The sequence below is a fragment of the Paroedura picta genome, chromosome 2 (genome assembly GCF_049243985.1).
Source record: "Paroedura picta isolate Pp20150507F chromosome 2, Ppicta_v3.0, whole genome shotgun sequence".
Taxonomy (NCBI): Eukaryota; Metazoa; Chordata; class Lepidosauria; order Squamata; family Gekkonidae; genus Paroedura; species Paroedura picta.
In genome coordinates this window covers 43,868,997-43,884,219 of record NC_135370.1, presented here as the reverse complement: position 1 = coordinate 43,884,219, position 15,223 = coordinate 43,868,997, and the positions used below count along the sequence as shown (strand labels likewise).

General features: G+C 41.9%; 1 protein-coding gene across 3 annotated transcripts in view; it reads right to left on the bottom strand.

The window, feature by feature from the left end:
• WDSUB1 (WD repeat, sterile alpha motif and U-box domain containing 1) overlaps nt 1-10,530 on the bottom strand; it is a 30,429-nt gene extending 19,899 nt beyond the window's left edge. The window contains exons 1-3 of one of the 3 annotated variants that reach the window (XM_077319979.1): nt 10,510-10,530; nt 3,853-4,263; nt 2,625-2,809 (exon numbers count right to left, since the gene is read on the bottom strand). In XM_077319979.1, the coding sequence (XP_077176094.1) occupies nt 2,625-2,809; nt 3,853-4,250 (583 nt within the window). In that variant the 5' untranslated portion in view covers nt 4,251-4,263; nt 10,510-10,530. The other 2 variants (XM_077319976.1, XM_077319978.1) reach the window with 2 other exon arrangements.
• Between the last annotated feature and the right edge of the window lie 4,693 nt (nt 10,531-15,223).

Below are 15,223 nucleotides of genomic sequence, written 5' to 3'. Positions count from 1 at the left end.
CTCCAAGTGGGGGGGTCGTCCTATACGCCGGGTGCACTTGGGATAGTTGGGATAGACAGTCAGTTGGGATAGACATAGCTGCCCATAGTGGCCCATAGTACTGTAATGTAATGTAACAAACTCTATATTTTGAGTGGAAATGTTGGGGGGTCGTTTTATACGCCCAGTCGTCTTATACACCGGCAAATACGGTATTTCCCCCCTAAAGTTACAGACACTTCTCCATGATTGGAGAGTCCCCAGCATGTCCGAATAGTCATCCCCACACAAAATTGATGAAGACTTTGGTCATCTTTTATGAGTACTGAAGAGGTATCAAATGATGTGGTTAGCACACAGAGATTGGCGCATTGATACAACAAAACAATAGACTTCACTAATTAGATTAGTTATTCTACAAAGGAAGGTGCTTCACTGTGACCCAGTTTACAGATTGTATCACACATCAAAGTAGTTACAATTGGTGAAACTTGTGTAGAAGGAATTTGTTTGCGTCCTGTGTTCAGTTTGGCCTAGACAGCCTAGCTGACTACTATCGGAGCAAGAAACCATTCTATCACTATGTAATATAAGTATTGCCTTCCAGATTCCTCAAAAAGGAGCAAGAGCATGGAGGTATAATTTACAATGTGTCCACAGATGTGTAATACTCAACAATCTTTCAGGAGGCAAGTGAATCCCCGCCCACTTCATTTGACATAGCTGAGGGCATTCTAACGTTGCTGGAAGAAATTTAGATCTATCCATTTACATCTAGCTAGGGACGTTGAAGCCTTAGGCATTTAAGGTCCTGAGGCATACAAGAGCCTTTCCAATCAGGAGGAGGCATAGCCTTTGTTCAGGTAGTAATATTTGGGGGATAAAAGCAAAACAACTGTCAATGCTTATACAAAATGTCTGCCTATACTGTGTCATTAGTTCAGATGCTGGAATGCCATCACACCAAACAACAGATTGAAATTACTGAACAAGTCCTGCATTTCTTATCCCACTTTGCTACTGTATTCAAATGGGCAAATAATGAACTGGAGAGAACGTGCAAAGCAGAAATGCAAACCAACATCAATCCATGGAGTGGAAGTGCAAATCATTATTTGCTGTTCAGATATAATGGAAAACTATGCCTTAGTTCAGACACAATGCAAAAGCATATTTCAAATGAGCATTAGTCTGTAAATATGCTTGCCAACCTCCAGGTGGTAGCTGGAAAGCTGGGATTACAACTGATCTCCAGGCAACAGGAACTTGGAGAAAATGGCGATTTTGGAGGTGGAGTATTATTCTCTACTGAAGTCCTTCCTCTCCCAAACTCTGCCCTCCACAGGCGCAAAATCTCCAGGCATTGCCCAACCTGGAGCTGGAAACTCTATCTGTAAAACAGGATTTGGTCCACAGAAAACCAATCAAATCTTGGTTGGTTTTTAATACCACGTTTTTCTTATTTTTGCTTTCCCGTGCCTCCCCTACATTCACTTGAGCAATATCTTGACTTACACTTTAGCGAAGATGGTGCCAGGAATAAGCTAGGATACCTGTGTCCAACATAATATCAAACCATCCTTAAGGCTGCAGTTGAACCAAGAACGAATTGCAGCCTCGTATCCTGGTTTGATACATTTTAACCAGCCATAGATAGCCAAGTGCCCCACATTCAAATTATTAGTCACAACTGAACTAAGGTTCAAACCAGAAGAGACCGAGGAAGACAAACGCACCAAAGGAATTGAAAAATCAAGTTTGAAACAGATACAATTCCCTAATACAGGCCTTCACACATTTTCACTGTTATGAGCTGCCCAAAAATATAGGAATAAGACATATTTTTGAGACACTGCCCAAGTGTCTAGCCCTCATGAATCATCATGCTATTAAAACTCACAATGTTTTAATCTGCAAAAGATTCCAGCAGTTAAGGGATGCTTCTTTATTTGGTAACAATGCAAGACTTTCACTAGTGGCTTCTGGTTACTTTCCTTTAAAATACTGCTCTCTTGGTTCCCATTGTTCTTCTCCACCCTTTCCTTCCCCAAGATTCAAGATTCTACATAACACAAATATTGATTGCTCAATAAAGCATGTACATTGAGGGTATATATTTACTTGCATAATGTGTTCTAAGAGAAAAAACGGTGTGGGATGGATTCCTAGTGTCAAAACACCTGTCTTATGGGAGTCATTACTCTTATTGTAAAATCTAAGCTATGGGAACCGTAGCTATAAATAGGCTGTACGCATCAATGCAGAATTTAAAACATTATTTTAAAATATATTTGGTCTCATGGTTTTGCTCTTTTTTCAAAAGCTAGACAATCTTCAAGTACAATGAGAAAAATGGCATACTTCTTAGCATAATTCTCCCTATCACACAACTTGGGCTTCCTTCGCAGAGTATTAGCAGCCTTCTTTTACAGATGTGCCAATCATCAAGATACTTTCTGAGACACCTTCTCCATAATCACAACCAGGGCAAGGGCAACAGCAGAGAAAGGAAAGCACTCTGAAACATCAGGAACAGTCTGCTTCTGTTCATGGATCTGATGGCAAAAAGACTATGAATAAGATATATAGAACATAAGATGAAAAAAAATATTTAAAGGAATTATTTAAATAGCAAGTTAACTAACCTGAAACCACCTGTGAAGAAAAGTCACAGCAGGTGACTCCAAGATCATGTGCTTTTTCATTATACAAGCACCTCATTTTGTCATCCCAGACAGTTAAATCTCCACATGATGATCCCGTCACAAAGAAGCTCCCATTAGGAGCAAATGCACAGGCCACTAAAGAGCCATCCTTAACACTCCCAGATCTGAAAGACAAGAATAAAGGAATTTGAACTTTGCAAGCTCAGTACCCTGAGAATGTTATGTAAAATAGTTTCATATCATACCAATCCCATACTATTTTCCCACAAATTCTTCTATCTGAATGTATCTAGTATTTTCATTTAAAGTAGCAGGTACTAGGAAATGCTTTTCTCAGCCTAAGGCCCTGGAAAGACCCTGAAAAACTGGCAAGGCAGACAACTGAGGTAGTTGGGTTAAGATATGACTCAATATATAGCAGCTTCTTATGTTCATAAAGGTTTCTTTCTAAGATAAAAGGTTTAATGCTTGTACCACTGTAATAAACACCGTAAAGAATATTTGTGTCTTATCAATTTCAAGTAGGGCAGCCAGGCCTCCCACCCAGATCTCCTGCTGACAAGCATTGCTTGGAGCAGTTGTAGGAGAGAAAAAAAAGTCACTTTTGAGGAAGATCCAAAAGCAGGGTCACATTACTCTAAGACTGTGGTTCTTAACCTTCCTAATGCCGCGACCCTTTAATACAGTTCCTCATGTTGCGGTGACCCCCAACCACAAAATTATGCAATTCTTTTACAAAAATTAAATTGAAACTGACCAATGGTGTGAAGAACCATTGTTCATGATTGTATATAAATTGGTTTTTTTCTGGGGTTTCTCAGTTCAGTTCTGCCCCTTGTCCCACCATACCGATCTCGCTCTTTTCTGTTGCTCCAGACATATGAACGCTCTATCTCGATCTACCCCACAAGGCTGTTGTATTGATGGCGCCCCCCCCCCGGCCAAGCTGCTTGCCCTGCCGCGAACCCTGTGAAAGGGTTGTTCGACCCCCCAAAGGGGTCCTGACCCCCAGGTTAAGAACCACTGCTCTAAGAATTGTCGGTGCCCCCAAATCAACGTGATGGCACTTCTGTTTTTCCCCTGAAAGTGACATCATGTCACATATGCCACCAGCACCTGCCATGTCCTTGCCTACCCCCCACTCCAGTCCAGCAGCTTGCCCAGGAATGTTGTAATCTTTCCAGCTATAGGAAGGCAAGATACTCACCGATAGACTTTCAAAGACTGAACGTTCCAAAGAATTACACTGCCATCAGCTGCTCCTGAAACTAAATACGAGGAATCAGGAGAAAAGCGACAAATTCTTACAGGGTTTCTTGAAGGATGTTCTAGAACTGCTAGCTTCAGTCCATTTTGAGTATTCCACAGAATGGTGTTGCCGTCTGTTGAACAAGAAGCTAAAATATGTCCTGAAGGAGAAAAGCAGCAGCAGTGAACTGCATAAGTATGGCCTTTTAATGGGGAATAAGGGAGCTGTTCAAAATTGCTCAGGAAATACAGACGGATAGTTTTGTCCAAGGAACAAGTAGCCAAGAAGGAAGAGGAGAAGGCACAGTAGTTGACATCGTCACTGTGATCTGATAAAGTACAAATTAATTTCACCATTTCATGAGGTTACCTGTAACAAAGAAAGATAAATGTTATAATACTTCACCAATGTCTTGATTCCAGTATGTGTGCTGCTTAAACAATAGTCAGTTATGCTTTATTAATAATTCTACTATAGTCAAAAAGCTTATCTGTTCTCAAAGATCTATTGGCCCTTTTAAGAAAGTGTATATAAATATTGCCACCCACTAGAACAAGACTGTGCCACTGCAAACGGCAGTACAAACAAAATTATCGATATATGCTATTGTCACAATCTCTCTCTCTCCTGAATCCTGGTAGGTAGCTATGTTGATCGGAAGCAGGAGAACAAAGTTTGAGTACAGTGTCACCTTTAAAAAGTTTGTTGGCCTTAAAAGTTTAACTAGACTCAAACTTTGTCCTCCTAAATTCTGTTTTAAATTCTGAAAGCCCAAACCTTAACCTTTAAAAAGGTTATCTCAGTATATTTTAGATGCGTGGTTTTTTAAGGTTGGGGTTTTATGAGGATTTTATATGTAACCTGCCCCGAGATCAAGGAGGAAGGTGGGCTAGAAATCTTATATATAAAATCTAATATATCTATAAGCTTATATATACATATACATATACATATACACACATACATATACATCCATCCATCCATCCATCCATCCAGACAGACAGACAGACAGACAAGATTTTTATTCTTATGTTTTGTAATAAATGTAATAGGTTCCCAGCCTAAATGCCTTTCCCCAAATATATACTACTCCTGGAAAATATTTAATCTTCTGAGCAACATTTCCAAAGGATTACCATATTTAATGTTAGACTGTAAACCTTTTACACGTCACAAACTATACATGTTATATGTAAGATTATTTAGTTTAATATAAACATTAAAAAACATAAACATATAGATATATAAGGGGGGATGCTTTTCTTCTCAAATATTTAGTGCAGAGAAACTTTTCTACCTTGATTTTCACATCTTCACTACAGATATTTCATCATAAATATACAGGGAAAAAAATAGTGATTCCCCTCTAAGTTAGGCCCATTATTTGCTGATGCTAAGAATCTTCACTACACTAAATTCCTGTAAAATAGCATAGTCAAAATTAGCATGTTTCAATGGGACCTGCAGCCCTATTCTATCCAAGTTTATTCAGTTCAATGAGCCTTAGTTCCAAGTTACAATGATGCAATGTTCTTAATATTCCAAATAAGTGATAGTATAAGGATAAAGGTCTAACAGCGTTATTCTACAAACATCTACTCAGAAGCAAGATTGACAAGAGTTCAATTTTACTTAATTTCAGATTAATGGACACAAAACTATAGCTCTTGATGTTCAGCTGTGATGCCTTACTCTCCCTGACCATAGGGAGTCATGTATGTTTAAAGTAATGTTGCAAACACATATAGCAGTGGTCCCCAACCATTTTTTTGGGGGGGAGAAGGAGGCCCGAAGATCGAGGGGGAGAGGGAGGCGCAGGTGCCGGTGCGCCAGCAGGCGCAAATGCGCAGGCACGGAACTGCCGTGCCTGTGCATTTGTGCCTGCCAGTGCTCCGGCACCCGTGCCTCCCCCCTGCAACACGGCGCTCACTGCACTGCGGTGAGGAGGGAGGCATGCCCATTGGCGTGCCCGCGCCTCCCTCCTCCCCACGACCTGGTACCAAGGGCTCCACACCCCAGTACCAGTCCGCAGACCAGGGGTTGGGGAACACTGACATATAGGACTGCGCTTTGGCAGGACTGCAACAAAGAAAAGCTGGCAAGCTTAAAAAAAACATTTTTAGATCCTGGGAGATCCCTCATAGATATGACTTTCCCACCCAAAAGTCATGTGATGTGAGAGGGGTAAGCACTCCTCCCACAATTCTCTGTCTGCCACTGTAGGAAGGTAAGTATCAATCCATAAGCATAAGTGGGGAAAGGAGGGAGAGATGTGTGCCTGCACAGAAGACCATTCAATGAACTACATTTACAGATAAGTGCAACCTTGTTTAAATCTTTGTGGCTTCTGCACAGTCCCACATGGGAGAATAGTAAGATCACTCACTGAAGAGGAGGGTGTGGGCTTATACAGCAGATAAATAGATTGAAGTACTACTCTACCCTCAGCAACCTCTCTCCAGGAGTGGACATTTATGGCATAATGACAGACGAATGTGGCTCATTTGACTAGGTCACCCCACTGCAGATGTCTATCTGAAGCAATCCAGCTGTGAAGGCTGTAGAAAAAAACTCTGAGCACATGTGTAATGCAGAGAGATTCCTATAGGGCCATCAATGAAAGCCTAGTTGAGAAAGCCTAGCTTAGGTAAAGGAGGCAAAAAAAAAAAAACCAACACAATACAGCAATGCCAGCAGATATTGTAATGCAACTTCATTCTTGGCCAATCATTCCCTGCGGTACCCAGAATCAGGGCTAAAACATTGGGGTCTTCCCTTTGAGGGTAAACTGCTATTTAATATTCAGACATATGATACGCTTGGGCACATTAAACGTTCAGATTGATGGCCAAAACATTGGTAAAGGTTCCACATAGTTTGGATCTTTTGGTATTCTAACCAGATCTACCAACCAGTCCTGCCCATTCAAAGACAACCATACACCCCTTAAAATAGAGGATAAAGGGACTCTAGGAACAGAAATTCCATTTAATCCCGTGAGAATATGCAGCTCCAGCATTGGGGGGTCCATTGTATATTTTCTGGAAGCTTATCCTATTGTTCTTGTGTTTGGGAAACAGTGATGCAGAGCACTTGGTGTAGCCTCCATTTGGCCATTCATAATTCCTGATCAATGAAGTGGCCCCCATCCTCAAATAAAGTGTTTCTGTATACCTGTGAATTTGTGTTTATATGTATATAGATAGATATAATAATAAGGAGTGTAGGCTGAAGGCCTGTGCTGTATCTTAGGTGACTTACTAAGTACAGAGAGGTCCAGGATTTTGGAATGTCACCATGATTCTCCCTTGTTTATCAGGAAACTTATAGTTTGCCATAATCAATCCTAACGGGTGCTGTTTTTCATGCATTTGTACATAATGTTGTTCATTATATATATAACATGTTGCTTTTTGGCCTAGTGTCTGCAGCTGGGTTATTCATGACTTATACTGCAACTAGGGGCCAAGCCTGTTGCATTCAGGAATACCATGGGTGCTAGATTCAGAATATTTAGGGGTTTCTTAACAGTAAAATTGTTGAGAAAGGCTGCTCTAAGCATTCTATTGTCTTTTTTCCCATCTGAGTCATTCAGCCACTATGGCGTTTGCTGATGGATCCTTATAGGAAGGCATCAATGACAGATGACAGCCCGTCCCAAAGGAACCTTTGATACATGTTCATTAGGATATATATATTGCTTTATATATATTGCTTGCTGGGGGGTAAACGGTAATGACTGGGGAAGGCACTGGCAAACCACCCTGTATTGAGTCTGCCATGAAAACGCTAGAGGGCGTCACCCCAAGGGTCAGACATGACCTGGTGCTTGCACAGAGGATACCTTTACCTTTACCTTATATATTGCTTTAGGATGCTTTGGGCTGATCCTGCGTTGAGCAGGGGGTTGGACTAGATGGCCTGCATGGCCTTCCAACTCTGATTCTATGATTCTATTACTGACTTGCAGTTCACTGCTCTTATGCCCATGGCACCTAACAAGTAGGTCTTATGTGCCATAAAATGTTTTTTCCTTCCCTTCATTTCAAGGGGGGGGGGGGCAGAGTGACAAACATACCTAACCATCGTTAGTTGTACAACCAAAATAACAAAGTTGGCTCTGGGATGCTTAATGTAATACCATTTAAAATAAACACCATCTTCCCTCCTGAGTCTATACATCCCACTTTCTGCCAATGCAGGTATGGATGCAAGTTTAGTTAGAGCCTTTATAGATGGAAAGGTATAATATGTTTGGAGTATATTAAACAAAATTAATAACTGGGAAACAAGCTCTGCAGTAACTTAACCCAGAGGGTCTCAGATCCTCTGCCAGCAACTGCCAAAGTTTTACTCACAGCAGCAGCAGGCAATGACATGTATATAGCCTAGTCTGACTTCTTTCCCAATCTGTCATGCATGTTGGGAATGTGGACAGAGCTGATGCTCAATGCTGGGGGGGACGACGATCATTGCCTAACCCTTGAATTTCCCCACACTTGGCGACAACGCTTGGCAGTGACAGTAGCACTACTTGGCAGCTGTTGGCACCAATGTTCAGCAGCATCGAAGCTTGGCAGTGACCCTTGGCATCAATTCTGAGGTCATTTCCCTGAGTGTTTCCAGACAAAACACTCTTCCGTCCCTCAATTTCCAGGGGTGATTTGGTAGTTAGACTGAGATATTATTGCAGTCTACCTTCTATCAAGCTATTATTAAGGACAGACTCGCTTTCTCTCAAACGCTTCACATTTGTTATTGATTTAAACAGGGGCATGTCCTCACAAATAGTAGAATTATAAATTGTTTACCTCTCATTATATATCTGATATAAAGCTTAAATATTCTTTAAGCTTACTAAACAATCCTCTCTCATCGGCAGCAAAAGTAGAACTGAGGGAGGAGTGTTTGCTCCTGCCACAGCCCAGCACTCTTGGGATCTAAAATATCGCTTTAAAACTTGCCTCCATGGCAGGAGTCTGCACAGAAGCCACAAAGATGTAGATTACACTTCCATATCCTATGTAAAACAAGTATATGTTATTTAAAAGAATTTTGGAGAGCTACTTCTGCATACTCTATGCTTAAGGTTGCCAACTCCAGTTTGGGAAAATCCTGAATATTTGTGGGTGGAAAGGTCAGAATTTGGGGATGTGCTGCCATAATACACACCCTGCGAAGCTGCCTTTCTCTCTGAGAATCAAAGTGGTTTACACAAAGTAAATCAGTACAATCAACATGAGACACCTAATAAGCAATATACTAGGACTAGGATTACAGAAATCTGAACACGGGTAGCATATTAGACATGATGCAAAGTGCGGGTACAATTAAAAAAAAAGATATTAAATCACTAGAAAATAATCTGTGACAACAGAATGCAGAAAACAGATATACACAGCAGTTTAATCCCAGAGCGCATTCCCTAAAGCAGAGGTAGTCAACCTGTAGTCCTCTAGATGTTCATGGACTACAATTCCCATGAGCCCCTGCCAGCAAATGCTGGCACAGGCTCATGGAAATTGTAGCCCATGAACATCTGGAGGACCACAGGTTGACTACCCCTGCCCTAAAGCACCTTCATAAACCATTCCATTGTAGTCTATGCACTACTGTAATAGACTAGCTCACTGGAACAACTGAGTTTTAGTTTGCAGAATGACAAACACAGGAGTTCATGCTCAGTGGCCAAATAAAACAAGGCAGTGTGCAAAGTTTCAAATTCTCTCCAATTCCTCATGAGATTGTTAAAAATAAACAGGGGAAAGGCCAGACAGGAAGAAGAGAACTGCAGTCCACGACTCTTTTCTCATTTATTTATTTGATTTCTATAACTGCCCCTCTTGGCACAGCCATCTCGGGGCTGTTTACAAAAAACAAACAAACAAAATAAACAACAACAGTTGACGAAATCAAAAGTTAACATTAAAAGATCACTGTAGCTGCCAGGTTGCCAAATCAAACACTTTTGCCCTCCACGTGATATTTTTAATAATCTCTCTCCTGATTTTAATGTTTATGACGGGGAACCGTGATCTGTCCAGGCGGGCACCCTGGGCCGAAAGGTCACGAGTGCTCCCACCATCCACGACCAAGCGCTGCCGCCGCCCCCTCACGCCCCTCGCCCGCTTAGCCGCGACCAAGCCGTGACCGGCCGACCAAGAGAGCTGAGGGCGCCACGGAGGTCATCCTCGGCCCCCAGAGACTGACAGGCGGCCCCGCCCACCCGACCGTTCCGCGGCGCGAGCCTCTGTGGCAAACGGGTTCTCTCCCTCGCGCGAAGCTGGGGAAAGACGCTCGCGCGCCGCCGCCTAACGGCCCTGCGGAGAGAACGAGACGGCGCCCCCTAGCGCGGTGAGACACCCACCCTAGACTGAATGGGGAGGGGGCAGCCCCGCCCTTCTCCCGAGCCTACCTCGTTCCTGCGGCTGCGCTGTCGGTCTCAGCTTCCTCACGGCGGAGCAGGAGCGAGAACAACAGGGCTGGGCGCGGAGTCACGTGACGGCCGCCGGCTCTCTGCCTCGGCAGGAGGCAGCCATCAAAACCCGGCCGGCCTCACCTGCACGCACGTGACCGCGCTGGTCGATAGGTAAAAAGAGGGAGGGGGGAGCTCACCGCCGTGGTGACGTCACTGTTCTCGGTCCCGGCGCTGCAAAGGGCGGCGGCTGGTCCGTGACGAAGAGTTGTGGCGTCCGCCTGTCGCTCTTGTGATGTTGTCCCCCTCGTTTGGGATAGGCAGTGGGTGTCCCAGCGTGGGTTGGAAATGAGGGGCGAGAATAATGCAGAAGGATATTAAGAACACCACGCGTCGGGCTGGTCTTGCAACCCTCCCCGCCATTTGTCGCGGAACATTTGCACACATATGCAAGCCTGTCCAGTACTCAGAATTAAAAACCACGGTGTTTAGCTCTTCTTACTATAATAATAGGTTCAATGTTTTCACACTTTTTTTTGCAGGTTAATAATAAAATTTTATTTCTAAACCCTAAGGCTTAGGGTGGGTAACAAGATAGATAAAAACAATGATAATATAATAACGATTATTTATTTATACACCACCCTCCCTTTCAGCTCAGGGTGGTTTACATTGGAAACTTTCATAAAACAACAATATGATAAACCTCATGACTTAAATATATAACGTCGTTAACAAAAGAAGTTGTAATTAATAAAACAGTTTATAGTTTAATGTTTAGCATTCTGCATTCAACACCTGCATTTTTAACTGCACTGTAATGTATTCCCCCGTGGGTGCAGTTGATGGTAGGAGTGGCCTCTGACCGGTATGCTGTCAAAGACGATGCCCTTCAAGTTCAACACTGTATTTTTAGAACAAAGTTTGAGTCCATGGGTACCTTTAAGACCAACCAAGTTTTATCCAAGGTATAAGCCTTTGTGTTCGTACAAAGGTCATCAGATACCTTTATAGGTCTTAAAGGTGCTACTGGACTCAAACTTTGTTCTGCTGCTTCAGACCAACATGGCTACACACTCAAGACTTTATTTTTAGTTATGTCAACCTCATGTGAATTCAGTGATCATCTTCAACAGCACAGATTGAAACCAGTCTGTCATTTCCTGATGACATACAGCTTAGGTCATAACACTCATGAGGAGAGGGTCAGTCAGTCACACGTTCCACACTCATGTGCTTGAGGGAATACATTCCTATGTGCAAGCTCATTGGTAAAATTTGCAAACAGATGTAATCATATCAGGATTGTTATGTAACTACACTGCTGCAGGCACTTAGAACAAATAAATTATTTTAAATCTTTTCCAATGGGAGATAGGTGAAGCTTGAATTTTAGGGGGTTTGGAGAAATGTGGTGCAGAGTGGTAAGGCAGCAGACATGCAGTCTGAAAGCTCTGCCCATGAGACTGGGAGTTCAATCCCAGCACCCGGCTCAAGGTTGACTCAGCCTTCCATCCTTCTGAGGTTGGTAAAATGAGTACCCAGCTTGCTGGGGGGTAAACGGTAATGACTGGGGAAGGCACTGGCAAACCACCCCGTATTGAGTCTGCCATGAAAACGCTAGAGGGTGTCACCCCAAGGGTCAGACATGACCCAGTGCTTGCACAGGGGATACCTTTAGCAAATAATTCTTAATGTAAAATGGCAGCAGTAAAATTCACAAGTAGCAAATTGCTCGCTCGCTAAATTGATCAGACCCATGAAATGGACTGTCATCCTATCAACTCAAAATACAATCAAAATGAGGCCTCCAGATACTTATTGTGAAGCCCCCATTCTCAGAATGCTTCGGGGCATACAATGACAGTTCAACAAGGCTTGCTGCTTAAAAATGCTATCCTGGCCACAACCCCAAAGGCAACAGCACTCAGTTAACAGCACTGTTCAATGCTACTATCTCGTTTTCCCGTCTACCCACTCTACCACATCTCACAGCTCCCCCCTCAGGATCTAGAGGCACAAACACCAACATTACCTCTTTAACCCTTCAACAGAGAATGCAAGAACAATGTATCCTGCACCATTAAGAGTTGTAGCATCCCCTGCCTCAAACATCTCTTCCCTGTGACACATACAGCATCAAACATTTCTTCCCCTCCCAAGAGTTGTGAATACTGCCTCTCATAGGAGGATAGATTCAAGTGGGTGTTGGTCTGAAGTAGCACAATAAAATCAGAGTCCAGTAGCACCTTTAAGACCAACAAAGATTTATTCAGGGCGTGAGCTTTTGAGTGCAAGCACTCTGTGTCAGACTATGAACTCCTTACATGACAGGGAATATCTAGCTTAAATAAATTCTGTATGCACAGTGCAGAAAGCCCCAACTACTAGGGATATGCTGACAGAATATCACCATGGATTTGATGTAATGTCATACTTATGCAACCCCACATCTAAGCAGAAGAAATAGGAAGCACAATTACATGTCTGAGTGACTATCAGCTGCTTCAGCCATTGTTATTAATGGCCACATACACAGGACTGGTAGCATCATGCGCAGGCAATCCAGAGCTTGTTTCTGGTTGCCCTTGGTGAATCACCTCTAGGTAATTGACAGGACATCTTTCTAACTTGGCAAAGTTAAGAGAAGACTCTGGACCCACACTATTTTTTGCAGTTCTTTTGGCCAGTAGCATGATTAAAGGAGGTTGGGACAGCAGACCTAGGGGTTGGTGGTTTCCAATTTGGTTGACGCTGCATATTTAAAAGAAAGAAGCTGCAGACAGTTGGGCATTTGGATTCCCCTCCTAATGAATTATGTTGGTTTATATGGTTTAACTTTTGTTGCAATACATATTATTTTTATTCTGTTGTTGTTTGAAAAATAAACCTGTATTGTTCATAGTCAGTAAGGAGACTTCATTGGGATGCCTTTCTCTTTTACCGGATCCTGCAGTGTAAGAGAAAGATAATTGCACAAAAAGCACCACAAGTCTGTGGGCTCATGGACAAGACTTACCCAGTGTTATCTAGCAAGTCAGTAGCTTAGAACATACTGTTCAGTCCTCATCCAGTTCTTCTAATTCATTGCTTTGTGTATCACTCAAACAGGAGTATGCAGAAAGAGGCATGAATAATATAACAGCCTATTTTACAGTAGTCTTTTGGATGAGTTCAAATAAAATAACTGCAGCTTTACAAAGCTTGTGCACCATTAAAATTCCAGACAATCAAGGTCCCATCTCATATTCGTTAAAAGTGTACAACTCCTTTCTGTTAGATGGGCACATTCATAGTTGTTCATTGAAAAATTATTGGTGGTTATCTTTTAGTGTCAGGGTGACCACACTTCTGCTACTGGCATTCTCACTCTGGTCTTTAAAATGTTCATGCATCCTTTCCTATTTATTTCCTTCGAAGTGCACATCTGAGAATGACAGCAGAGTAGGGACCAGAGTAGATCAGCATCAAAACCATCAAAATACATGAATTTAGCCCGTAGAATTGTACTGAAGTGATTGATTCCTACTATACAGTAGTGAAATTGTATATATTATGTTCATTTTAGTAGTTTTACTATGTGTTCTGTATTATGTGAAGTAATTCTTTTGCCTCTCTATTTCTCAGATCAAAATTGTTGTTTACTGATAACCAGTTACAAATTCTTGAAGAACTTCTGGTCTGTGGTTTTCCTATGCTGTGAATGAAAATAGTGAACAGAGCGAGGGAATCAAAAGCTGAAATACTGTGTGTTAGAGCAGTTCATCACAACTTTTAGTAACGAGCTTGGCTATAAATGCGGCTAAGTCAAGCTGAACAAATCTTCTTGTATACCAACTAGAGATACAAGACTGATCTCTAATTTGGATAAATGTAATGAAATATTTCTGAATAATTTATAGAAACTAATTAGCTACACTTGAGTCATGTGTTGTAGGGCAGGGAAACTTAGAGATAATCTTATTTTGCTGGTATGTAGTTGAGATTCTAGAAGCTTATTAGCAAAATATAAAAAATCCGTTTCAATAAAATACGGAAATTGGACACTGCTGGGGATTTTGTTTTTGATAGTATGTAAACCCTCGTTGTACCAGTAACATTTAAATGAGTATCCCAGTTTGCCACTTTAATTCAGTATCCAGGATATTATAAGTCCCTGTTGCAACACTGTTGTGCAAAGCTAGTGACAGTTGCCCCTGGTCCACTAAGGAAGAATTTAGCTTGAGAACTGCAGCAGAAGTCAAGACCTGGAGAACATATATAAGCATGCAGAAGGGAGCTTTTTCAATCAAGATTCTCTGAGCAGGTGCCCAAGTATGAGAAGAATTTACTTTGTTCTGCTTTGGCATTTGATCATCTACTGGTCGCCTTGAATAGTATAAAGTTTCCATCTGACATCAGTGTAGTTTGGTATGTTATCATCAAACATATAGGATTAACACCCCAAATAGTGTTGGTACTTCAGATAAATAAGTCCAACTCTAGTTTCTAGAACCTTTTCACTAAACTCTTAACCACCTCAGTGTTTTCCATTTTGGTGTTCAAGGGAGCAATCTCTGCAAGTTACTTCAAGGCAAGTTCCAATTTATTCAGTGGTGCTTGTTACCAGGGACGCTTCTTTATGGTTATGTTGTTAGTGCAAGTGGACAAAAGCAATTATTGTTAAGTTCTCATTGTAAAGTACATGAACACCTTCCCTAAACAAGAACCTCCATAAGTTACCTCTTGCTTTAGTTAACATTCTGCCACACACGTCACATGCGATCTGACTTATGAAAAAATGATGGTGAATAGGAGGAACCTTGGCTGGACGTAACTGAGTGGAAAAGTTGAGCAGCATTTAGAACCCTCTTGCTTTTGGGGCTGTCAGAGCCATTCTTTCATTATTATTTTTTTCACCAGAAATTTTCACCA